Source organism: Tamandua tetradactyla, chromosome 20 (genome assembly GCF_023851605.1).
Source record: "Tamandua tetradactyla isolate mTamTet1 chromosome 20, mTamTet1.pri, whole genome shotgun sequence".
In the NCBI taxonomy this organism is placed as follows: Eukaryota; Metazoa; Chordata; class Mammalia; order Pilosa; family Myrmecophagidae; genus Tamandua; species Tamandua tetradactyla.
In genome coordinates, this window is record NC_135346.1 from 60,232,269 (window position 1) to 60,259,942 (window position 27,674).

The following is a 27,674-nucleotide window of genomic DNA, read 5'->3' on the forward strand; positions in this document are numbered from 1 at the left end:
GTCAGTGTTCTGGAGGTATATTCAGTATATGTGAATATACAAAAGAGGTCTAGACATCAAGTCTATGGTAAAATTTGTTTCAGCTTTTCTAAATTACTGGACAACTTTAGGATTACAGCCTGCCTATTTAGCAAATGCTGACCCTGTATAATTATAGGAGGCTCAGCCTGGTTTCACTATTTGTCATCCAAGAAAATCCATCCATTTTATGCTTAAAATACACAAACAGAAAAACTCAACTTTTGGAGTAATGCACTTATGAAACAGAGATACTTTTAACAACAACAAAAAATGTGTATCTGAGTAATTATATATGTTACAATGAACAAAATTCCCACCTGGAAGACTGAACCTCAATCAAGTTGTTTTTACCAAATTGAGTAACATTTACCATGTAGTATTTATGTGAAAACAGTTATAGTAAACAAAATAAAACCATACCAAAGCTAGAGGCAAAGCTTATTAGCCAGCCAACTAAGTTTTAGAAATTTCTGCAGAGCTCCCCTCCTAGAACTGCTTTCCAATTAAATTCTTCTTTTTTTTCTAAGAACCTTACTTCTCAAAGGCTAGAGGTGCAAGGACTTCGCATTAAAACCAAAATAGAACTCCTATATTTATGTTTGTGACTCACCAAATAGCCCTTAATAGAAATGATTCTCCAAGCTGACTTTCCAGTTTAATCTCAATCTTAAATGAAGTGCATATGTAGTTTTATTAAAACCACAATGGACAAATTTTGCCTTTCCACTATGTTATTTATCACTATTAATATCGCTCATGAGACAGAATATTTAACCAATTAAATAATTCCCAACAGTAAACATTTTTTAATTTTTTTTTTCAGGATCTCCCTACCTAGAGTTTAACTTACTTGTACAACAATTACAGGAAAAACTGTTAGTTAAAAAAAAATTATGAATTTGACATATATAAAAATAGCCATTTAATAACAGCTAAGGAGTCTGCCCAGTCCTGCCTTCCACTCTCATCATGTCTTGTCACGAATGCCAATGTGCCCTAAGTCTCCACACCAGCTGTACTCCGTCTGAGTCCACCCAGCTGCTGGTGCAGGCCACTGGCAACCTAGCCAGGTACAACGCAGTATATGTATGTGGCCCGGGATCAACTCATGGCCTTAGTCACCTCCATCACGGTGTGCGTACTCTGGAGCCTGCACAGCACTGGCAAAACTGACAGCTGCAGAACTGTTCCTATTGTCCAACAACTACCAACCTCTACTGGAACCACTCTACCTTTAGTGGGGCAGTGCTAGGCAGTGCTGTGCAGCCTCAACCTGCCTGGACTGGCTCCACCTAGGCTCTCCCTCTCCCCCAGTGACTGCCCAGCCCCTTGAGAGAAACAGAGACCAAATAAATAAATAAAAAAGAAAAAAGGGATAAAGGAGTCAAGATTTTCCTTTTACTCAAAAAAACCACTTCAGAAAGTCAACTGCCATGTACAAAAACAAGATCAATCACATTTATCACTTGACACAAAGGATATTCCAAAGGTCTTTAAAAATGGTAATTAATCTCAAAAAGGAAAATTAATTTTAACTTTTATATTTCATTTTCAAGACCATACTTGCTTAACAAGATAATTACGCTATTGATACAAAGCATACAGTATTTACACCTAACTGTACAAAATAATTTAAGTGTTTATAAAAATATTAGAATGTTTAGTTGACTGACACAGTCTTAAGTAATCTCTTCTAGAGAAGTATATAGTAAGACCACTGATTTTCATTTCATTTCTTTTTTAATAAGTCAAAGAAAGGATGCTGCAATGCTTCATCCAAGGTAATTCTTTTAGTTGGATCATATTCTAACATTCTTCGAACAAGGTCAAACAGTTTCTCATGTTCCTCATCATGACAAAGCATAAATTCCTGAATGAGGAGGGAAAAAAATATTTCAGAAAGAAATTAAAAACAGCAAACACTTGTTTTTTTCAACTGTTAATCTTTTTTTTCTTTTACCTTTAATGGTTTACAGCGTCGCCTAACGTATCTACCAGCAGAACTATGTTCATCCCAATCCAGCTGGTTATGGTGAAAATATTTACGTTTCCTACAGGAAAAAGAAGCTTGCATTAGTAAAATAACAAAAGATGCACGTCTCTCAGCTGTCTTCCTGGGGGATACAGAGTAGGGTGGAAATAGATGGAAGAGAATATTCTTCTCTCTATATACACATGCATATACAAATGTATACAATTTCAAAAACTCTCAACAATTATATATAGGATACCTTATAATATATACTTAATCTTGCAATCTTTGAGGTTTTAGTGTTCCAACTAAATGTTCCTAAATAGTATGCATGGAACAATGCCAGCTTCAAAACAGAGATTTCTGGATCCACTTCTACAAATCCTGATTTCACTAATCTGCAGTAAGGCTGGGAAATCTTCAAATTTCTTCCCCTAGGTGACTTCTGTGGTACAATTGTGTTTAGAAATCACTATATTAATATATCTTACCAAAAGGCACACGGCTGGTTAGCAATAATAGTATGAAATTCACACTTAGATGATAAGACTCCAAAGAAGCTCTTTCTACTACTCTACGTACTATTTTTACATCAATTTATGAAAACACTTATGCAAAGGTTAATTTGAGTACGAAAACTGTCATTTTGTTTACTAGAGAACAAGATACTGTATTAATTTTTACAACTGTTAACTTTCAAAAAAAAGGTAAATACCATTATAAGTTATCATTAGTTAAAATTAATTTTAACTTTTATATATCATTCATTATCAAGACCATACTTGCTGATACAGATTCTATAATCTCTAGTCCTTGGCATAAGCACTATAACAAATACAGGTTTTCTACAGATTTAATATAGGCCACTGTACATGCATACCTTGTTTTCTGAATCATGTGTGTTGGTATGGGTCCTAATATTCGTTCCATCATTGCCAGGTGCTCTTTACTATCATGAGTCTAAAAAATGTAGAAAAGAGAAATTTAGCATCCCCATTTCCCTAAATGCACATTTAAAAGAAAACACAAGAAAATCGTTCTGACATAAAAGGACTGGACTATACACAATTTACCCTGTATCATACTTCAAAGATGGAACAATGCTGAATGAGCTGTGTTGTCTGGTGCAGACTCAGTAAAATTAAAGTCTTTTTGAGATGAATCAGTAAAGTTCTGTATAGCAATTAAAGCATATAACTCGTTTAGCAGGAAACTGACAGTTTTTTTTCTTTATCTTGTACTGTTTACCTGAGGAAATGACTAGGGAAGATTACCAGGAAAAAAAAAATGTCTCCTCCAAATTTAATCAGGTGCTTAACCAAAATTATTCTCTATTTACACAACATTCTCTCAGTACCAAAATCTCACATTTATTCATTAATGTAATAGTCACTTATGAATATTTACTAATCCTAGGCAATAAAAATAGAGTCCCATTGTCACAACAAGCCTCAAAAGTAGAGATGGGAAAACATGAATTTCAAAGAGGTTAAAATACTAGCTCATGGGCAGGTGATGGTGGTGCAGTGGCAGAGTTCTTGCCTGTCATGCCGGAGACCCAGGTTCGATTCCTAGTGCCTGCCCATGCAAAAAAAAAAAAAAACAAACTAGCTCAAGGCAAATACCTCATTAATGAGGATTATGAACCCAAGTCAAAGCTTAATCTATGTGGTAACAGAGCTACGGCTAAAGTAGAATAGAGAAAAAAGTTAAACTCACAGCTGAAATTACATGCTTCTTAGGGTAGGGATCAACAAACGTCTATAAAGGGCAAGACAGTAATTATTTTAGGATTGCCTGACCACAAATGATCTGTCGCATACTCTTTTCTCTTTTTTTAAAACAGGTTATCAAGCTGGAGTTGGCCAGAGGCCAGTTCGCTGACCCTTGTTTTATAGAGCAGAGGCTATGTCTAATGCTTTTCGAAATCTATCAACTATTTGTACTGCTATTAGCACACTGCCTTAAAAATATTAAGTCCTTAATCACTTCATGATAAAAATAAAATGCACATTTTGCAACAGCTCCCTAGGTGAATCTAAATTCATTAATAGCTTCATCTCTACCCTTCACTGTCATACTTCAAATTAATCTCCACAAGTGATCTGATACATAAATTCTCCAGTGCCAGGACTGCCGTCTCACACTCACAAAAAACAAAAACCCTGATCATATTACAACCCTACTTAAAAGTTCTTCAACAGATGCCATCACCTATAATTTTCTACACTTTTAGATTTCAGATATAAGCAAAATGAGGGGTTGAGGGGGAGAACAAAACAGATTTTTGCCAAAATAAGGACTTCTATTTAAAAACTGTCATCTATCAACAACCATTACCATCATTTTATAAAATGGATATTTAATATCAAAAAAGTAGGAATATTTAATCTCTAAATATTGGCCAAAATGTCAAACCTACAATGTTGTTCTCATGTTGGATCAGTTTACATTTGGAAACACTGAGTTCTTGGATAAAACAAGTTATCTTTCTGTGGAACGCAAGTCCTTTATGGATCAGTCCTGGCTGGATTCTTCACTTGAATGATGTACTCATCATTCTCTCATTTACACATGACACTTCAACACTATTTATTCTTCCCTGACTAGTATATGTCCCTTTATTCCTCTACATATTTAGGAATACTTTTTTTCCTCTTCCAGCCATGGCCACCACACTCTCCATTTTTCAGATGAACTTGTACTTTTCCTTCTAGTGTTGGCTTAATTAAAATCACTACCTCCTCAGTGAAGGCTTCCCTAAGGAAATTTAACTTTAAGCTTTCCTGGGTTTCCACTATAATTTATACTTTGTTCCATTTTAGCAAATACCACATTATACTGTAATAGTCTTCCCACATCTGTCTTTTGCAGGTCTTTTTATCTTTATAAACTTAGCACTCAGAAATGTGCTTAGAGCATCACAGGTGCTTAAAACTGAAAAAACAACTTCTTGTTCCTGAATTCTTTTATAAAATGTAATTACATGATTTGTTCATGGCCACACTGATGACTGACCTAATCAGAACTGAATTAAAACTGGTCACATTAGTACTATGTTACACAGGAGTTGTATAATACTGAAACAGTATTTACTGTATCTGGATTGGAGTCTTAGACGACGACGACGACGATTTCACATGTAAGATTTAACCCTAAGAATACTGACAGCAGGGCAACTCCCGATACAGAGGCCAAAAGTTTAACATGCTTTTAACATTCAAAATTATGAATTAGTAAATAAAATGCACTAGATACAGACCTGAAAGACTGTGAAACCAAGGTAATATTCAATAAGAATGCATCCTATGCTCCAAACATCACAAGGCTGAGACCAACCTAAAGCTATTTAAAAACAAAAACATTCTATTATGTAACAATTTGTAATCACTGATACACTAAATTTTTCCTGGTAGAGCATTTTTCTTTACAGAACCCAGTTAAGAGAACGTTAATTCAGGGTTCACATTTTTAGTTTTATACTGAATGCTCTCATAGTGACATGAAAATGTATTAGGGGACAGTTATGTAAAATAAAAGGGACACACAAACATTTTCTAAATATAAGTACCGTTTGTAGAAATCTTCCAAAGTTTCTGAACTATTCATGCAATGCTTGAAATGGTTATACCCAGTTCATGGTGGCTTCAGGAATTTTTTTTTCTTTGCATATTATTGGTGCAAATATAGGTTTATAATTATTGTCAGAATATAATTACTATACTTTATTGATCATCACTAGCCTGATGCCTGAGTTTACTGTTTCCATTAAAAGAAATACTGTAATTCTACATAAATTACGTAAGACTTATACTAGAAATTATATGCAGTTTTGCCTACAAGCAGAAATCACAAAGCCATTTGTGATGACTAATCTCACGTGTCAACTTGATTAGGTTATGGTGTTTACTTGTTTGGGCAAGCAAGTACTAGCCTGATCATTACTATGATGGTATTTCATGGATTTAAATCATCAATCAGCTGACTGCATCTACAATCAACACAGGAGATTGCCCTAAGAAATGAAATAAGTCTTTTTTTTTCATGGGTAGGCACCAGGAATCAAACCTGGGTCTCTGGCATAGCAGGTGAGAACTCTGCTTGCTGAGCCACCAGGGCCCACCCTGAAATAAGTCTTTCATCCAATCAGCTGAAGGCCTTAAAGAGAGAAGTGATGATTTCAGCAGTCAGCAAGAATCTCTCTCTACTTCAGCCAGCCAGCTCCTCCTGGGGAATTTACCAATTCATCTCATAATATTTACACACCACACATTGTGCAAAGGTTAGAACTTGGATCACAGGTAAAAAATTCCTTCTCCAACCATTCTTTCCATCTCCCACTCTAGTTTTTCCCCAGGTAACTTGTAACTTTCTGCAGGACACCATTCTAAATGATTCCATTCTCTAAATCAGCACTCATACTGCACTCATTCTCTCTGGAATTCCGCCTCATTCATTTTCATCATTCACTCCCAACCTTAACATCCAAAACATGAGATCAATGTAAAAATTCAAAAATGGATAGCACAATACTAACTAACTGCAATATAATAATGTTAGAACACTGAATGAAGCTGAATGTGAGAATGTTAGAGGGAGGAGGCCTGGGGGCACAAATGAAATCAGAAGGAAAGATAGATGATAAAGACTGAGATGGTGTAATCTAGGAATGCCTAGAGTGTATGAGAATGAATAAATGTACAAATTTAAAAATGTTTTTGCATGAGGAAGAACAAAGGAAAGTCAATAATACAGAGTGTTGAAAATAGATGGTAATTAATATTTTAAAACTTTAACTTGTATGAAACTAAAGCAAAAAATATTTATTTGGTACAAAATTAAAACAAACAAACAAGCAAACAAACAAAAAAACCCATGAGATCAACTGCCCTCTTCAATTGCAGCACCGGAGTACATCTTTCCTCCATTATAATCTGGCCTTAATCCTCAGGAACACTAGGGATCCCACAGCATCCCAATCTCCTGATTCCTTTGTCTGAATGCAAATGACTCCCACATTTTACCCAATCTAAAAGATGCTCCAGTTTCATGTACCACTATCATTATCAAAGAAAAAAACACCAATTATTTCGTCCTGATTTCAGAGATGTTAAAATGTGTATGTGTGTGTGTGTGTGTGTGTAGTGTGGGGAGGTGGGGATCTGCATCTTTAAACTGACAAAACCCAGTCATTTTATCTTCTTTCATGCTCTGAAAATACCTCTCTGTCCACAATCTCCTCTCACATTTCTTTATTTTGTCCTTATTGCAAATTGCTTATTTTGCTCTGATTACAGCTGAAGTTTGTAGCCTTCAATCCTCAACCATGACTATCCTTTCTATACTACCACAATACAGCAGCTCCTTTCTGACATTACTACTAAGCAGGTATCTTTCATTTCAAAGAAGCCTTAAAATTGCGGGACAAAAAGAGTAGCCACTAGTCAAATGAGACTCTAAATTTAAAATTAATTGGCTAATGGCTACTGGATTGGACAGTGCAGACAAAAAACATTTCACTACTGGATTGGACAGTGCAAACAAAAAACATTTCCATCATCAGAGAAAGTTCTATTGGCCAGAGCTGCAGAACACTGTCGATTTTCTTACTCTGTCAGTCCTCTACTCTAGGTAAGCACCATTAGTTCTGCTGTCACATTTCTATTCTGAGCTATCAAGTCCTGGTAGAGAAAAAAGAAAAAAAAAGATAAAAAGTGGACATGACTGCACAAAAATATTTTACTATTTAACTTCTCATTAAATAGAATGAGAGAGAATGGACCTTTATCCTTTTAGCTAAGTAGTGCTTTTACTCCATCTAGATCTCTCAAGAGCACCTGCTCTGAACTTTTCCCACTGTTCCTCCAATCCCATCTCTGGCTTCCTTGCTCTATTAATATGACCTAGTCTCTAACTTTTTAATTTTGAGGCCTAAGATACTCCCATACTGAGTTTTCCCTTATTTCAAAACTCTGCACCTTATTTTCTTTTTCAGTCTTTCTTACGCCAAGGGTTATCAAAGAAGCTCTCCTCTTAGATCAACCCCTCTTTCCTCCTTGACTTCCATCCACCCTCTATCTAGATGTCTGCCAACCAAACCCTTGGTCATCTCTTCTAGCACCATATTTTTTGGAAGATACAGAAAATAGGTACCTATATCACTTCAAAATCACATTGCTGTGATGTACTTTACCAATAAAGCCTATTCTCTTACAGTTACCTAAGACTGACTCATTCAAAAATCACCACCACCTGAAATATTTTTCACTATGCCATCACATTTTGCCCTCCCAGGAAAAATATTTTATTTACTGCAAATGTCCCGATTTCATGAAAATAGAAAACATTTTCTGTATCCCCTCCCCACAATAAAAGCTGTACAATTACAGTATCAAGGAGTTTGGTATCTACTGACCTAAAATGACCTCTGGAGCTCTGTAATGTCTTGTAGATACCAAAGTGCTATGATGCTCATCATCGTATGTTGCACTTCCAAAGTCAACAACTTTGATATCTGTGTTTTTCAAGGTGCGTTCATCCCGTTTCTAGAATGGACACAGGTGAGTGAACAGGAAAATCAATATAATCATATTTTACCACAGTATCCAAAAGAGCTGCACATGATTTAAGTTTTTGTTTCTCACCATAACCCCATGAGAAAAGTAGGATCAGCCTTTCTATGTTATATGCCAGGATAAAGAGCCTCAGAAGTGAAATTCCTCATCCAAGGATCACCAAGATAAATTAATTTTAATGAAAAAAAACCACCAAATTTAAGACAAGTCTTTAACTTACCATTTTTGAATTATATTTGACTATATAGTCAGACTTCACAAATAAAATATTTTCAGGCTTCAGATCTGTATGGGTTAATTTGTTATGATGCAAAACTACAAGAGAACAAAAAACAGTATTAGTTTTATTTACAAATTAAATTCGTACTGGGGGAGGGGAATTAGGGGCATGGATATGAGTTAAGAATGGTTTCAGCATTATCTAGAATATGTGCTCTTTTTGGTGACAATGAGCTTATATGTTACCTGTGCAAAAAAAAATTATAATTCTCTGGTGTTTAATGATTTATCCAGTATACTTACAATTTATTGACTGGCAGATTTGGTATGCCATTTGCCTGATGTGGTCGATTTGAAATGGCAGAAAGCTGTTTTCTTTAATGAAATCATAGGTACTAAGTCCCAGCAGTTCAAACACAATACAAACATGACCATGATGATCAAACCATTCTAGCATCTGGACACATCGGCTGAAATACATCAAAACAAATGTAATTAAGTACACAAAATTCTAATTATTTCACGGAATATAACGGCTCATAGTTCAAGTATACTTACAAGACACTATTGGGATCAGTACTATTTAGATGCTCCAAAACTTGGATTTCTGAACGAGCTGCTTCACGGTATCGACCAACATTTTTTACGATTTTCACTGCTACATGTATACCATCCCTTAAAAACAAAATTGAGATGAAAATAGTAAATGTACAAACATGGCTTGAAACCATGTATACTGCAAAGTATAATCTTATTCATTACTATGCTTTTTTTCTAAATTAATCTTTCAGGGCATATTATACCAGATTCCATATAACAACTTCATGAAGCATTTTGACAAAATATACTTCATATGGAGAAATGATTCCCTTAATACTAATGTACCTTAATGTTTGTTTACAGAATTTTAACTTTACCTAGATTTTACACAACAAATGTAAAGTCAAAATAGGATAAAAACGCAAACCAAGGATAGAGTATGCTAATGCTGAGTATTCGTTCATTTACCAAGCTTGATGCTACCCTGTGCCAGATACTGCAAAGGTGCGGGGTGATGAAAACAAAGGAGGCTTGTCACCACAGACCTCACTAATGATAAAGAGTGAACAAATGATCATAACATTAGAAGTACTTGGCACAAGACACTAAGGAGTACAGAAGATAAATCTAACCACTAGGATATTTTGGGGAGTTCAGAGCTCTACAGAGAAGAGGAAATACAGAATAGTGTTCTGAAAGACAGGTATTGTTGTCAAATTTGTGAGCGATATAGAACATCCAGGCAAAGGAAACATCATCTTTAAGTGATGGAGGAAGAAAATGCATATCAAATTCATTAATACAAACAAGATAGGAATAGCAAAATTGTAGGGCAGTGGTCTTTAGATTGGGGCATCTGTAAGAATACTTCTCACAACTATAGAACGGTGAATAATTTTGAGGGACTCTTCCAGACCTTCAACTTCCTTTTGTCCTCTTTCTAAACCTGCTCTGCCGAGGATGAGCTGGCATTAAAGCCTACTTTTTCACTAGGGCCCTTTCACTTTAAAAAAGAAAACTTTACCCACCCTTTAACACCATTATAAGATGTATGCCAGACTGTATAAAAATCTTTGTGCAAACAAATGTATTCTAATGGCTGAATAGCAAACCTTTTCCCAAGTCTGGTGGTTTACAATTCACTGCTTTTAAGAAGGCCCCAATGAAGTTGTGGGCTGATAAAAGCAAAAAAAATTTTTTTGGATAATAATCTCCATAGAATTTTTGATATATATCTCAAGACTCTTTAAAAGAGCTGCTATAACTTTTCAAAAAAACTGTTATAAAACTGCTGTGATGAAACTCATTCTAGTTCCAATCTATTGAATGATATGACCAATTTTTTAAGTGTTTACAACTATAAAAATGAAAACAGAAGATTTAACGTTAAACACTAAGAGATATTCATCTATGGATATATATGCTCATTTTAAAAAAGACCTAACATCCCAATTAAAGATATATATTTCCAATGAAATTTTACTTTTCAGGTCTTATATTAGTAAGTATTAAAATTCAAAGATTTCTATTCTGATCAACTGAATACTGGTAATCTGAACACCTCAAATACCGAGGAACTTGGAATATTAGGAATATTTAAAAGGACATTAATGGGAAAACTAATAAAATCTAAGATCTGTAGCTTAAGGTGGCAAAATTTGAAAATATAATAGAGAGAGAGAATGATAAAGCAATGATAAATGTACAATATACAGAGAACGTAAAATGTTCACATGGGAATCTGAGTGAAGGGTATAGGAATTATTTTTAACTATTTTAGCAATGTTTCGATTAGTCTGTGTGCTGGTTTTAAACTATTATATATGCCAGAGAAGCCATGTTTTAATCGGGATCCAATCTTGTGGCACCAGACCTATTACTTAGGGTAGGAAACTTTTGATTAGATTATTTCCACAGAGATGTGGCGTGCCCATTTATGGCTGTGTTTTTTTGACAGATGGAGATATGGCTCCACCCATTCAAGGTGGACCCTGATTAGTTTACTTGAGTCCTTTAAAAGGGGAAACATTTTGGAGAAAGTTCAGAGTCAACAGGAGACCAGATGTTTGGAGATGCAGAAAGAAAACACTTCCAGGGAAGCTGTTTGAAACCAGAAGCCAAAGACCCCAGCGCAGTACAGCCACCTGCCTTCCCAGCTGACGGGTGTTCTAGACCATACACCTTTCCTGAACCAAGGTATCTTTGCCTTTCTTGAATCAAGGTATCTTTCTCTCTGGATGTCTTATTTGGACATTTTTAAAGCCTTAGAACTGTTAACTTGTAACATCATAAATTCCCTTTGTAAAAGTCATTCTATTTCTAGTATATTACTTTCCAACAGCTTTAACAAACCAATACAGTCTGAAATCATTTCAAGTCAAATTTTTAAAGATTTCAAGTTATATTCATGTTTCTGTGGTAGTTAAATAAAAAAATACAATTTATTTATAAAATATTATATTCTTATAGTAAGAGATGACATTCTTAGGATGATATTCCTGATGGAAAGTGGAATGGAAATAAGTTCAATGATTAAACATTTACAAATATTCAAGAAGAGTTTGTTCATGGGTGATGGTGGTTATTTAGATTTCCTCAAATACATTTAAACAGGGATGACAGTTTAATTTAAATATTATTATTTATAATAAGCTGGAAATTGTATCTATCTCAATGATTTTAGTTTATGGTGAAAAATTTTAGATGTCAATTTAGAAATGGGTAGTTTCACTGAATTCTTTTTAAGACGTTTATTTACAAAGAAGTTTATAAACAACAGCTATAGATGTTCTAGAAGAAAATGCAAAATGAAGGAGAGATGGTTAAATCACAAAGGGCTTATATGTTTCAGGAAAGAACCTGGACTTTTCTCTAGAGGCTTTAAGTAATACAATTTCTTTTAAAGAAGCTAACCCTAACTTGCAAATATTATCCTTTTAATAAAAGTTTTTGAACTACTAAGATTAGACATGCACATTGTCCCTGAGACCCAAAAATAAGAGTAAAACCACTATGAGCAAGGAACTGTTGGGTGGGGATGGAGGGACAGTGGCAACTTCTGAACTGGGAGGGAGGTTGGATACCTAGGTTCAGGGCCTGGACTGCTATCGGTTCCCTCTCTTGGGACCAATGCACCATCTCTTCAGTGGGGGTAGTTTGGAATGTACTCCAACATTCTCTGGTTCCAGCATCCAAAGGGAATCCAAGGGCCTAGGTTCTGGGAAAGCAATAACTCAACATGTCTTTACTTGAATACCTGCTTTAATTTCAATGAACTCCATCTGATTTAAATTTGTCAGCATTCTTGTTCAAAATTCACACTTATGGTATTTAAATAAATTCTCTTGAATATTTATACCTTCCAGAAAAACAGAGCTACTATTTAAAATATTTCATCTAAAATATCAGTGTTCAAAAAAGAAAAAAACCCACAAAACTTACATGTCATGATCAATGCACTCTACAACTTTGCCAAAAGCACCTTCACCCAAAGTATCCACTATTTCATCTAAAGTGAAGGGAAAAAAGGAGGTGTAAGGCATACATGCGTATAAATCAGCAAGTTATTCAAACAATGAATGCTTAAATGTGGAATATTTCCAAATGATCTCTACATGAAAGCATAACTAAGATTTCATCACTCAAATTATTTTATTTTCAGCTGCTACAAAAACAATTAGACAGAGCTATCTTTCTTGCTCTAATCTCAAATTCCACTGATTATTTTGGAACTTTTGAGTAGAAATATTTAAATTCTACAGAAAAGAAGAAATACAAAAGAACAAACCAACCCACAAGAAAACAAAACAAAAAAAGCAATGAAGAGTTCTTTAGCCCCCCGCTGACAATCTATTCTTAAAAAGATTATTCTGTCTGTAAAGTTTAAAAAGTGTTGAAAAATATTCTATACATCTTGCTCTTAGAACGTCTCCACTTTGACAGATCAGGTGACCCTCCTCATCATCCTCTATACTCCTGGATCTTTTCCTTCGGTGGCTCTTCTGGAACGGCAAGTGGGCAGCACCAAGATCGTCCAGCCAATCAATATATCAGAGTGAATTCAGGGCAGAATACGCAATTCATTCAGCGGGGAGATATTCAGGCATTCAGATAAGCACCAGGCCACGAACAGTTGGCAGGAGCAATTTCAAATTCAGTCCCCAGAAATTCACAGGGCACAGTTTATGTTACAGAAGAGAAACATGGCAAGGAACAGATTTTCAGATAAGATACTTAAAGTGGCAATAGAAAAAAACAATACAATTGTCTCTTAAAGATACTGATTTAATTGAAGTCTGAAATTTAAAGAATGCTATGTCATGATTTACTAATCTCGTTATAAATAGCATTTGCTGTGAGTTGAGATGTCTAGTTTGCCAGAATTTTTTTTTAATATCATGATTAGTTGAAATTGTTCTTAATATTTTTACATATACATGATTAAAATAAAATGGGAAAACAGACTAATTTTAATGTTGCACTTAAGTTCTACAGAAAGACACTTGGGGAGGAACACAATTCAAGTTTACTGATGAAACAGGTGAAGATGTCTGAGTAGGAAAAAAGGCAGGCTTTTTGGATAATACATTTTCCATTCAGCACCCATTTTCAGAACTTCAGCTGTTAGTTGTAGCCAATGATGCTACGGAACTGTGCTACAAATAGGTTAAAACATTTAAGTTTCATCAGTGCAATCCTCCATAATTGTTTCCAAGTATCAGGAAAGGGATTTCTTTTAAAGTAAAACAATATTTACGATGACAGAAAACATGGGTGCTTCATACTTTCATAAGATCTTATTACAAAACAAAAGTAAAGTATCTTTTATTATTAAAATTATCAAACTCCTGACCTGGTCTCATGAGAAAATGAGTACATATGAGCAAATGAGGGTTAGCTAATACAGCTATGAGAATTTGGAAGTTTCCTTACAACTTATAAATAAACACAACTATAATATATCCAAATAGCATAATATATATAAAGAAACTTTTCCAAAATATCCAAATAGCATTGTATATATAAAGAAACTTTTCCAAATTTATCAGCTCATGAATTTCTATACACAAGTAAGAATCCACCCAAAATAAAAACAAAATCAATCCTACCGAACATGACTGGTTACTTGAACAGTGTCTATTATGCTTCCTTTTAGGGCTGCTTCTCCTGCTTCGGCCTGAAGATTTACTGCAGTGGATTCGATAACTGTTTTCAATGTCTCTTTGATAATGTCTAGGAACATATCCTTCGCAATAGTCATTGCTGTATTCATCAATATATCTCCGGTCCCGATAATCTCTCTCATTTAAGGACCTTGCTTCTAAATAATGACTGTAAACACATGAAAGGATATCCAATTATTCTTTTCATTCCAGAATAATGTGGTTCAAACAAAACATTTTCTCTAGAATTCCTGGTTTTAAACAACTAACTCAATAAAATGAGAAAAATTTCAAACTGATGATCATATTAGAATTTATACTTTCTTCATAAAACTAAGAAATAATTTTACTTTAACCAATAAGCAAATAAGTACATATTTCTCTATTATACAGATTGCTATCAAGCATTTTCACACCAAGGAAGAAAACTGATTTGAGTCAAATCATTCATTCATCTGTCATGTTTGGTGTTTACTTGGTCAAGTATTCCTTTACCTTCTGGAGAAAGTTAAAACAAAAAATTCCAAAACTGCTCTTCTGGAATCCCTCACTGTTATGATACATACATTTGTAACTAAGCTTGCTCACAAAGTCATGCACAATCAGAGGCAAGCAAAACAGGATTCCTTTCCCTTTTGATGTAAGTGTATTTTAGATATTCCTGGCACACAAAGTTCTTTCATGAAAAGTGTATCAGAGCTGGAATGAACCTAAAATGCATTCCTGCTCTTTTACTTTACAGATGACTAAATTAAGTCCCTAGAGGGAAAGTGATTTGCCACGGTTGCAAAGCACATTAGAAACAAAAATTGAGATGTTTTGTACTCTTAAATTATTCGCAAGCCAATTTTATGAAACACATCACCTATCCTATCTCCTGCCCCCTTTGCATTTCTTGCCTGAGAGACAGCACAGCTTTTAAGGACTGCCTCATGTGCCAAGGACATCTAATTTATACATCCCCACTCAAATGAGAAAGGATTCTTGTAATTGCTTGCTAAGAATATGATCCCACCATCCTATTTCCCTTTGTATTTATAGTTTTCTGTCATTCCTGCTTGAGAAATACTAAGAAGGCTACATGAAAGAGAACATCACCTAGTGCCATACTGCTTGAGTTCTGAATGGATGAAAGCTATGGATCCTCTCCTCCCAAGAAATGCCAAGTGCATAAACAAAACTTGGCAAAGACTTTCAGAGGGGTCATGGACTCTAGGAAGTCAATGAATCCCAGTTAAGCAGTCTGATCTGATGGAAAGAAAAGGACAAAGATTCAATTGGCCCAATTTCCCATCCCCCTCTCTACCTGGGATGAGTGTCCTCTTCAACAGAGTACGAAGCTTCAAGAGGGATGCACATGGAGCACTGAGGGAGAGAGGGGACACCTGCCCAGTCAGACAAACCAGCTAAAATAATTGACAAGCAATGGAGTGATAGATGTTGACTAGATTGCCCTCACCAACCCCTTTCCTTTCCCCAGCATAGGCTGTCATTTTGTTCCCTCCAGGGGCCCGATCTATGGAGAAATAAAGGAAAGAAACATCAATAAAACTGCTATCCAACAAGGGTAGGCATCAAATTTGGCAGGGAGATGCAGGAACCCCCTTTCTTTCCCTAGCGTCAGCTTTAACTTCTATCCATTGGAGAGACCACTCAGAGTAATGAGAGGAAGACTGCAGGTCTAGGTCTGGGATGTCATTCAGCACCTGGTATGGAGCTGTCAGGGGGAGAGCTGAAAAACAGCCAGCTAGAAATCACCAGATGCTTAAGAGCCTCCTATATAATTCTGTCAGGCATCCTCCCTAGAATAATCCAAAATTTTTCTATCAGAAAAAAACTAATCTTAAATAATATTCTTAGAATATTAACTGAAATTAGAGCTGCTGAAAATCCTTAATCTATTGAATAACAAAATATAGGGTGAAGGATAAACTAAAAAGATAAGGAGCTCTTTATAACAACCAACTTTTAGAGATTATATAAACAAAGACTATCAAATTATAAAGGCTATGGACAGGGTGGGCAGAAAAACAGATTGACTTTATTTTAAAAAATATTCACTGAATGCCCAGTGAATATTTCAAAAAACCAAGACTGATGAGGGCATGAGCATTTGTTTGTATTTCCATACGGGTCCTGTGGGAGTTAAAAAAAAATTATATAAGGCAAAGTTCTTGACAACAAATAATGAACAATCTGAGACTACTCAAAAATAAAACAAAACCTAACAATGCAGGAAATGCTGAAAGGTCACAAGAGGGCATAAAGTCACAGAAGGCAAAGAACTCAATCTGCTTAAAGTAGTCAGGCAAGACTTCGTGAGAAAGATGGGGACAGTGTTACACTGTAAAGGGAAGTCAGGACTTGGACAAAATGGAAAGTAAAAGAAACTCCAAGGGGGGCAGAATAGCATAATCACCATCATACATTTATATAGCTCTTTTTGTCATGAACACGTAGAGATGGGTTTGTTTATGTATTACTGAGGAGACACTGAGTAGACAATTTCAGCAAGAGTAGTAGTTTTCACATAGAGGAATACAGACAAGTAAATAAATGGGACAGATCATCAAAGGCCCTGCATGCCAGTTAAAACAGTACTTCTTCAAAAGGGGATCTGTTTATCAACCACATCAGAACTGGCATTTCTTATTAAAAATAAAGTACTCTGGGCCTCAAAGTCAGACTTAGTAAATCTAAATCTGTTAATCTGCATTTTAAACATACCTCCAAGGTGAGTATTATTCACACTAAAGTTTTAGAATCACTGAGTTAAGACTTTATCCCAAAGACATTTAAGGTTTTTGACCACAAAATATAAATGTGGTATTTATGTCAGTCTTCCTAAGACAGTGTGTAGAATGACTGAGAAAGCCTGCAGGAATTCACAGGCTAATGCCAAAAAGACAAATCAGAAAGACACTTTGCAATAAAAATGACTAAAGCATTAAAACAGTAAACAATAAAGACCTCTTTTAAATCCATAAGTAATATACAAACACTTCAATGGAAAAATTGACTAAGAACTGAAAAAATGTCCAAGTAATCAAAAGATACATGGAAATGGACAAATGCACTATGAATTTAAAATTTTAAATTAAAACAAAATACCATTTCAGCCCTTTCAAAATAGTCATGCCTGCTGAAGGAGCATGTTGTGGGAATATAAGTTGACACAAATTTTTTCTTGGAAAAACTGTGAATACGCAGCAAGCCTTACAAGATTTTACAACCCTTAAGTTGGAAAACAGACCCCTTTCTGGAGTCTATTTTCAGGAAATAAGAGGCAAAGCTATGCATACAAACATATTTTTAAGAATAATTTGAAATAATTTTTCAACCAAATAATGGGGGACTTAGCCTCCTACACCAAGCCTATCTTATAATTTTCTGCATTTTTCTCCTACGTTTATGATTAAAAAAATAAAAACAACATTCCGTGATGAAGAATGATTTAGTCTGCATTGATTACAAGTTCACCGTTCTGCAGAACAATTCTGTTTAGCATGGAGAAAGAAAAAAAATTACATACTGTTTTTAAAAGTAACCCCAGCTGGCTAATTTAGAAAGCAATCTGGCAAACAGTCCCAATGGAACATCTGCACAAAACAAGGAGAAAACATAGAACCAACAAAACAATGAGAAAGGGAAATGAACTAAAGACAGAGTGAGAGAAATTCTACCCACCTAGCTTTTAATCATTTAAGAATGTGAAAATTTCCTTAATTCTGTTTTAACTATATTACCTCCAAATTTTACACCTGTAAGAATGCAATATAACAGAACACATGCTATTGGTAATTTTTATTAAGCCCCTTTCCTAAATTACTAGCTACTATCTGCAGAGGAATGATGGTCCTCACAATGAAGCAAGCTACTAAAATTCCCAAGTGAACACACACATTGCCCTTATTTGTAAGTATAACCTATACAACATAATATAAATGACTAATCCCCAATGCAATTTAGCATACCCATATAGTGCATTACTGTTCTTCTTATCTTGAGTAACTCCTCCACATCCCCGGATCATATCTCATTTGTGAAACACTAAATAAGCATCCCAACATACATATATCTCTCCCCTACACACCAGTTAAGGGCAGTTACTGGGTGTTGTTTCCTCATTATTTACTTTATGTGTGCTTATCTCTCCAGCTATGCCATGGTAGCCAAATTATAGGAGAATTTTTTGCTAACTTCCCATTGCACCCTATACAAAGCTGGGACTCGGTATGTTTCATATTCACTTGATCAACTGTCCCACCACTGCCAAACAGACATGGCATATGAACGTAAAACTCTGCGTCATTCACAGCTGCAGCATCAGCACCTCTAGCGTCTAGTCCATAACACGCACTTGGTATCTTTTGAAAAAATATTTGTTGACTGAATTACAAAAACTATTGATAGAGAAAAGCAATATACACAAATGACAAACCATTAAAACTATCAGCGCTAAAATGTTACTAGTTCAAGAGTAATTTACCAGTCAGATTCTTTAAACTGATGATGTGGTTTACAATGCCTATTTTCTTGTGTACTACTGTGAGACCTCCTCTTCCGTTTGTGATTTCCACTGTAGCTTTCATGTCCCCAGCTTTCTCTGTTATCCCAATCAGGACAGTGAGTTCGTTTGGAATGCCGCATCTGTTAACAAATGAAGAGTTGTGGAGGTCAGAGTGCAAAAATTATATGTAAGAAATACAATGTTAGACATTAATGACAGTTACATAGACACCCAGTAACCATGATCATACAGGCTCTAAATTTTTTTAAGTAATGTTTCCCAAGGCATGGGGAATCATATCATTGGTTTGTCATATGATTCTTATACGGCTCTATTTTCTTTCAATCCCTCTGAATATATCCAGAACAAACTCAGTTTAGCGTTTTGCATTCAACCAACACATGCTAATTGGAATTATAAAAATAAGAAAGAAAGGCCAGGGCTTAGGTTTAGGGCCTTTAGTAGTTAACAGTACATAACTGGAAATACATTAACTTTCTTCAGCTTTAATTTCCTTTTAATTGTTACTTTCCATTTATGGCAAGTGATTACTGATTTCCTAGTTAAGTTACTGCTGTGATTGCTTCTGCTTCTCAAATACTCTAGAGTTCTTTTCTCTAAATCTCAGAATAACTCCAAGCTTTGAAAAAAACACAGTAAATAGAAAACAGCATTCAAAAAACAAACTGAAGGAAATAAGATCTCATGAATTCATTTTTTGTATCCAGAAAACTTATTTTCAGATCATTCTTAAAGTTAAATGATATTCATTATAGATCTGGAGTGACGCTGAAAAAGAAATCAACCTATGAGGCTGTACTACGAAGTAAGGTCACAAGGAAATCAGGACAATGCTGGTGACAAGTTCCTGTGTCTCCATCCACAACCCTCACTGCATTGGCTCATTTCAGGTTCGGTATCCGCTTGATGAATGTCATCCCTATTTGTCTCTCCCTATCTTAATTCACTTTTAAAACAATTAAGTTTTAACAGTGATGTCTAAACCATTTGCTAAATAGTTAGGGTAAGTTTAACAGGTAAAAAGGGAAGAATTTCACAACTCTGCGAAGAGCTGAAAAAGGCAAAATGGAACAATTTAGTTAACTTCATTCAACTTGCCCAAACGTCTTAATAACAAACAAATGCAAGAAATAACTGAAATGATTTCAAGTGGAATAAAAATGTCTTTGAGATGCACTCCAATCAAAATGGCATAATGAAATGTGCTTCAGGGGTCTTTCCCCTTCAGAAGCTTTGAACAGCTAGCAGAACTGGCAGAAACATCTTCCTCAAATCTTCCTCAAAGCTCCAGAAAACAGTTACTAAGGACTACAGTAATAGGTTAAGCACTGAATCAATTAAAACAAAACAAAACAAAACCCCTTGAGTGATAGAATCTCAAGGCATTTTGGCTGGCCTCTCCCACACCCCTTCCCTGAACTGACCCATGTTCCCAGTGTGAATCCTTGATTCTGGTTCTAGAAGGAGTTTGTACATCTGGCACAATCTTTCTGGTGGCAGCCTCAGGGACTTGCCATCCCAGAACATGTCTGCATGGAGGCAGTTCACAGAACTCTCTTACCAAACACTGTGGAGAGCAGTCAAGTTGTGCTGGCTGGGGCAAGGGATTGCTGGCTGTGGCTCTACTGGGAAAACAGTAACCCAGTAACCAAAAGAGCTGGGATAGCATATAAATATGAGATAAAACAGATTAAGTAAAAAAGTTACTAAGGACAAAGATGGCCATTGTATATTGATAAAAAGGTCAATTCAACAAGAAGACACAACAATTATAAATGTATATGCACCTAACAGGAGAACTCCAAAACACATGAAGCAAATACAGACAGATCTGAAGGAAGAAATAGTCTTTATTAATAGTAGGAGACTGCAAAACAATACTTTCATTAAGGATAGAACATTTAACAGAAAATCAACAAGGAAATAAAAAACTGGAAAGAATATTCTAAACCAACTAGCTCGAACAGACATACAGACAATTTACCCAACAGCAACATTTTTCTTGAGCACACACGGATCATTCTCCAGAATAGGCCACATCTGAGGTGACAAGTCTCAATAAATTAATATTGATAACGGTGCAATAGTGGGGGTGGTGCAATGGTGGCTGAGTGGCAGAATACTCCCCTGCCATGCCAGAGACCCGGGTATGATTCCCAGAGCCTACTCATGCAAAAATAAAAATTTACATTGAAATCACACAATGTATCTTTTCTGACCACAATGGAATGAAGGCAGGAAATGATAACATATAGGGAAATGGAACATTCACAAATATGTGGAAATTAAACAATGTACTTGTAAACAACTGATGTGTTAAAGAGGAAATCACAAGGAAAATGAGGAAGTAACTTGAGGTGAATGAAAATGAAAATACAAAATATCAAAACTAATGGGCTGCAGCAAAGGCAGTGTTGAGGGAAATTTATAGCTCTAAATACATTAAAAAGGAAGAAAGATTTCAAGCCAAAGACCTAACCTCAAAAACAGAAAACTATATCTAAAGTAAGAAGAAGAAAGGATATAAAGATGAGACAAATGGAATAGAAAATAAAGAAACAGATAACCAACAAATCCACAAGATATAAAGGTCTTGTACATAGAAAACTACAAAACATTGCTAAAAGAAATCAAAGACCATCTAAATAAATGGAAGGGCATTCTGTGTTCCTGGATTGGAAGACTAAATATTGTTAAGGTGTAAACTGTACACAAAACTATTTATAGATTCAACACAATCCCAATCAAAATTCCAAGAGCCTTCTTTGAAGAAATGGAAAAGGCAATCATTAAATTCGTCTGGAAAGGTAAGGGGTCCCCAAACAGTCACAAAGATCCTGAAGAATGAAGTTGGATAACTCACATTTTCCAATCTTAAAACTTATTACAAAGTTATGTAACATGATACTGACACATGGTTAAATATAGACCAATGGAAACAAACTGAAAGCTCAGAAATCTACCCTCACATTTATGGCCAAATGATTTTTGGCAGGGGGCAAAGAACACTCAATTGGGAAAGAATGGTCTACTCCACAAATGGTGCTGGGAAACCTGGATCTCCATATGCAAAAGAATGAAGGAGGACCCGTCCCTAAATATATCAAAACTTAAATATAAGTGCCAGAACTAGCAAACTCCTAGAAGAAAATGGAGGGAAGCATCTTCAGGATCTCGTGTTAGGCACTGGTTTCTTAGACTTTATACCCAAAGTACAAGCAACAAGAGAAAAACAGACAAATGGAACCTCATCAGTGTTAAAAATTTCTGCACATCAACGGATTTTATCATCAAAGTAAAAGACAACTTAAATAATGGGAGAAAATTTTTGGAAACCATATATCTGATAAGAGCTTAATATCCAGATTATATAAAGAAATCCTCCAACTTAACAAAAAAACAACCCAATTAAAAAATGGGCAAAGACTTGAAGACATTTCTCTAAAGAAGATACACAAATGGCCAAACAGCACATGAAAAGATGCTCAACACCATTAGCCATCAAGGGAAATCAAAACCACAATGAGATACCATTTCACATCCATTAGAATGGCTAGTATTAAAAAATGGAAAATTGGAGAAACTGAAACACTTGTTCACTGTTGGTGGGAAAGTAAATGGTGTCACCACTATGGAAGACAGGTTGGCAGTTCCTCAGAAAGTACAGAATCACTGTAAGACCCAGCAATCCCATTTCTAGGTACCTACCCCAAAGGAATTGAAAGCAGGGACTTGGGAAGATATTTGCACACCATATCTAGCACTGGGTATGATACCCATAGCAGCAACATCACAACTGCCAAAAGACAGAAGGAACCCAACTGTTCATCAACAGATGAACGGATAAACAAAATACACACAATGAAATAATATCCAGTTGTAAAAAGGCACGGAGTTCTGATACATGTGCCAAAGTGGATGAACCTTGAGGACATCATAATTGAGTGAAATAAGCCAGACACAAAACAACAAATACTGTATAAACTCACCAATATCAAATAATTAGAAGAAAACTAATAAAGTCAGAATCGAGAATATACATTACCAGGGGATGGAACTAGGGCAAAGAATAGGGCTGAAAATGTACAAAGCATCCATTTGGGGCGATGGAAAAGTTTTGGCAATGGATGGTGATGATGGTAGCATAACATTGTGAACCTAATTAACAGCATTGAATTAATTATACATTTGAATGTGGTTAAAAGGGGAAATATTAGGTGGTATATATGGCACTAGAGCAAAAATTAAATAAAAACTATGGACTTGCAAACACAAACAGTAAACCCTAAATTAGAACATGGACTATAGTTAACAGTACAGTTACTAAAATTTGCTTTCATCAATTGTAACAAATGTACCACACCAATACAAGGTATGAATAACAGAGTAAGTAGTATATGGGAATCCTGTATTTTATGCATTACTGTTCTGTAAACTCACATCTTCTCTAACAACAACAACAAAAACAGAAGGAACGAACCTCCCTGTCTTTCAACCTTTCACCAGCTTGAGCTAAATAAATTCCAGCACCTGAACTCTCAGCCGTGCAGCTCCTCCGACGCCCGGGCCCCATTCCGGGCCTCCCCACCTCGGGGCACCTGGCCAGGACCTCTGGTGCACTCACAGTCGTGGGCAAACGCCCGGCGGCACCACAAGGAAGGGAGGAATCGACGTGAGGACACACCCACACCAGGGACTGCTCCACAGGGGCGTCCACGCTGCCGGGGCGTCCCCCCCGCCCCCGCCCCGTCCCCCCGCCCCCGCCCCCCGACACGTCCCCCCCCGCCCCCGGCACGTCCTCGCTCTCGCCGGCAGGCGGCGGCCCCGGCTCATCCCTCAGAGCCATCCCCGGACGAGCCATCCCGGCGCCTCGGGAGGGGCGGTGCGAGCTGCCGGGGCTCTCAGCGGAGGGTCCCCGACAAAGACGCGGGCTTTTCACTTCAGAACTTTAACCCGACCCCACCTGAGCAACTCGAGGCTTTTAAGGTCCGCTCCCCCACCCCGGTTTAGCAGCAACTCTAGGAGGAACTCAGCAGCCGCCGAGGCCCTGAACACGTCGTTGCTTCGACACCTGGCTTCGAGACCTGCCAAGCACACCGCACCCGGAACCTCACCTCCGCAAAAGCAAAAGGCCCTGCGGCCGAGAAATCTCGCCAAACCGCCGTCTTCTTCCAACCGCTGCGACAAACACACCACAAAATGGCGGCAGAGCTCTCGCTCTACAACCCCCAGGCGGCCTCTAGCGCCCCCTACGCCGCACGAACGCGCCTGCGTAACAGCCTCGCGCGCTCCCGACGCTCCCCTAGGAGGCGGGGCTCTCGTGACGTCACTTCGCCCGTCGGCGGCGCGCACGAAGCGGCTCCCGGCTCGCCTGCCTGGACGCCGGCCTGGCTCCTGGTCTATGTTTTCGTTCTCAGAGGGCTTGCATGAAGCCGGGAGGAAACGTTTGTGCCCTGCCCAAAGCGCGGGGCGTGTGTCGCTCCTTAAACTGGAGTCATCCTGAAGTGCGTGGCCCTTGGCGCCATCGGACCTTGGCTACCCGCCCTCCGCCCGCCCCAGGACCTCCACTGCAGACCGAGCCAACGTGCTTGGGGTGAGCGCCAAAGCCCACCCTGGGCCAGCTCCCGGGCTGGCACTGGGGTTCGTCCAGGGGACGAGATACCCTGAGTCCCTGCCCGCTTGAAGCTTCCAGTCTAAAAATCAATTCGGGTCAATAAAGAGGCGGTCTCAGAAAACAACTTCTCGGGGTTGCTTATGCTTTTAATGCATCTAGTCTTCCTTAGAAAGACGAACAGTAATCAGGGAGGTTTCAGATATTCAGACTTCGTACCTGCTTCTTCTGATTATGGTTCCTGCCTCTCAGGAAGAGTTGAACAGCTGGAAGTCTCCCTAATGAAGTTCCCCCCGTTATTTGGCGCTGAGGGTTGATTTTGTTCAACCAAGGCAGAGTTCAACCAAGTCTGCGAGTCTACTACTGAACCCCAAAGGTCTTGCTTACCTCAAATAGGATATTTGGCAGTTGTGGTACTCTAAGTGGAGGGAAAGCCAAAGGTCGATCCCTGAGGAAAGGAAAGGAAGCCCGAGACGAAATAATCAGGGAAGGAAGAGAAAGCCAGGGAGGAGTGGTTTCAGTGAGGAAAAGGCTGGCACTGACAAATGCTGGAAGGGGTCAGGTACTGTTACTACTGAAAAGTGTCCAGGGGTTTCTGTATTCTGATAAGGATTTGCTGGAGGAAATGAGAAGGCAGGAATTAAATTTGGTACGGCAGGCTTGGACTTTTGTAGGCATTTGTCCTTAAAACAGGTGGATATCTGGACTCTCGGGCCTGGTTAGAGTTTTGATCTAACATTGTAGAAACTTGTGCACTCTACTTTGGGTAAAGTGTATTCTCATGGATTGTACCCTACCTTCAAGAAGGTATCTGAAAAGAGAGTTGGAAGTGAACATTCTTTATACTTCAGAATGAAACTGAGGCAATATTCTCCTCACCTGGAATACCCATCATCTCTGCATCTACAAATTTCAATCTTACCTATCCTTCATGGTCCAGTGCCTTAAAGATGCTTTCCCTGACCACGTTAATCATCTCCCATCTTCCAGCTTTTAACTACTCCAATTAGAGTCGAGGACCTCAGATAGCGGGCGAAGGCATATCCCGGTATGCCAACCAATTGTGCCCAAAGAGTGAAATTTATTAGTCCTACAACTGATTTTACACAATAACACATGTATACATACATTCAGAGATATCTGTCAGATGGAATATTGACCTGAGTGGATTGGGTGATCTTGCAAGGTGTCATGGTTGGGGACAGGTGTCAACTTGGCCAAGTTGTGGTACCTGTTCATCTGATTGGGCAAGCGCTGGCCTGTCTGTTGTAATGAGGACATTTCATAGGATTAGGTCATGATCATGTCAGCTACATCCACAGCTGATTCCGTTTGTAATCAGCCAAAGGGGAGTGTCTTCTGCAATTAGTGATGCTAAATCCAATCATGGGAAGCCTTTTAAGGAGGACTCAGAGGAGACAGGTTCCATTCCTGCTTTGGCTGGTGAGCCTCTCCTGTGGAGGTCATCCAGGCCATCCATTGGAGTCATCAGCTTCGCAGCCTGCCCTGTGGATTTTGGACTCTGCATTCCTACGGTCACGTGAGACACTTTCATAAATTTTATATTTGCAAGTGTTCCCCGTTGATTCTGTTTCTCTAGAGAACCCTAAATAATACACAAGGTAAAGTGGGGTTCAACTTGCTGAATGTAAAGTTTTAAGTTCAGGTTGGCACCTGGGAAAAGTTCCCTGTTGGCTGGAGGATGAGATCATTCACTCAGGAGGTAATAATAGAGTGTGGTCAGGACAGTACACAATTCTGCTCAACAGTAGCGCAAGGTTAAAAGCCAGCCATGTGGTCAAGTGGAGAGGCCAACTGCAGAGGCTTTTACAGACATTACAAGATACTATTACCCAATAGTGGAGTATGCTTTGTAATTAATGCTCTCTTGTTTTAAAGTTGTGTTGAGCATTTTAAGGGTGCCACCAAATGGTCTACTTATTAAAGTGTACAGTGATCAGAGGTCAAGAACCATCATTTGTCTATGGCATGTAATACAGCACTGTGATGCTCCTAATTGCTTTCTTTGGTTTCAAGTTGAGGGAAAGGCTTGTTTTATATCATCTCTGGCATCTCTTCTCAGTGCCCAGGGCCCGCTAAATACTTCTATGTTGTCGACATAAGCTTTAGGCCATTTTGCTCATTTAGTTTAAGTTCCAAACTAAGTCAAAGTTACACCAGTTAGCTTAACATTTTTACTTGGCAGCTTCAACCTTCTCTTTTAAATCAATTACCTGGTAAATTAACACCTTTAGTCAGAAGACAATGAAAAGTCTAAATTTTGAGACTCTTCCAACAACATTGGAAAAACTGCCTAATCCAGTAGTTTGACCTCTGACACACAAAAAAAGTATGTCCAAGAAAATCTTAAATTTAACCATGGGTTAAAAACACTGTTTCAAGAGAAATCTTAGCTTTGAAGAGCAGCCAGAGGAATATTCTTTTCATGTATTCTAGCACATATATTCTACGTACTTAACTTTGGTCACAGAAAACACTCATCTATGAAAGCAGAGTTCCAGAGTCAAAGCCTAAATTGTGTAAATTAAGTTTCACAAAAGTTTATCATCTTTATAGAGAAACCTTTACAAAGGTGATTTTAATGCCTATAAGTTAACCATTACTGCTAATTACTAATCTGTATTCGGTTATACATTATTTGTTTTTAAGCTATCAATACTCAAATACAACATGCCAACCACGTAATAGACATGAGCTCATTTGATAACCTAAATGACCTATTAAGGCAATCATTCGTTATTCGCTCTAGATCACAGCTAGAGCGAAAGGTGTGGCAACCAGGATTTAAGTCCAGGCTTGCCCCCCAAGTGGGCCTTGTTAATGTGGTCCTTTAACTCACTCTTACCGAAATGCTTCAGTTGATATGACGAAGTACATAGCATCTTACCTTACGTGGTCATTAATAGCAGCTTACTTTTACTTGGTCATTAGGGAAAAAAGAGCCGGGTACATCTTTCAGCAAGACTAAAAGAGTTTGCTTTAAATAACCTCTTTTCAAGGCTGTATATCACTGAAGGCTCCT

The 27,674-nt window shown here is 37.4% G+C and overlaps 1 protein-coding gene across 7 annotated transcripts; it reads right to left on the reverse strand.

The window, feature by feature from the left end:
* Positions 1 to 1,390: 1,390 nt before the first annotated feature.
* On the reverse strand, positions 1,391 to 27,674 carry CLK4 (CDC like kinase 4). Of its 7 annotated transcripts, XM_077137824.1 has the most exons (14): positions 18,979 to 19,092; positions 15,796 to 15,854; positions 15,588 to 15,701; positions 14,436 to 14,658; positions 13,238 to 13,328; positions 12,769 to 12,835; positions 9,346 to 9,462; positions 9,091 to 9,257; positions 8,789 to 8,883; positions 8,409 to 8,538; positions 5,256 to 5,338; positions 2,874 to 2,953; positions 1,982 to 2,072; positions 1,391 to 1,891 (listed from the first exon to the last, which is right to left on the reverse strand). In XM_077137824.1, the coding sequence occupies exons 2-14, from the start codon at positions 15,846 to 15,848 to the stop codon at positions 1,751 to 1,753; spliced, it is 1,452 nt and encodes a 483-aa protein (XP_076993939.1). In that variant the 5' UTR covers positions 15,849 to 15,854; positions 18,979 to 19,092; the 3' UTR covers positions 1,391 to 1,750. The 7 variants fall into 7 exon arrangements, with proteins under 7 accessions (XP_076993939.1, XP_076993945.1, XP_076993942.1 ...); XM_077137827.1 differs by lacking the exon at positions 15,796 to 15,854 and having other exon boundaries at positions 1,392 to 1,891; positions 15,588 to 15,737; XM_077137828.1 differs by lacking the exon at positions 15,588 to 15,701 and having other exon boundaries at positions 1,393 to 1,891.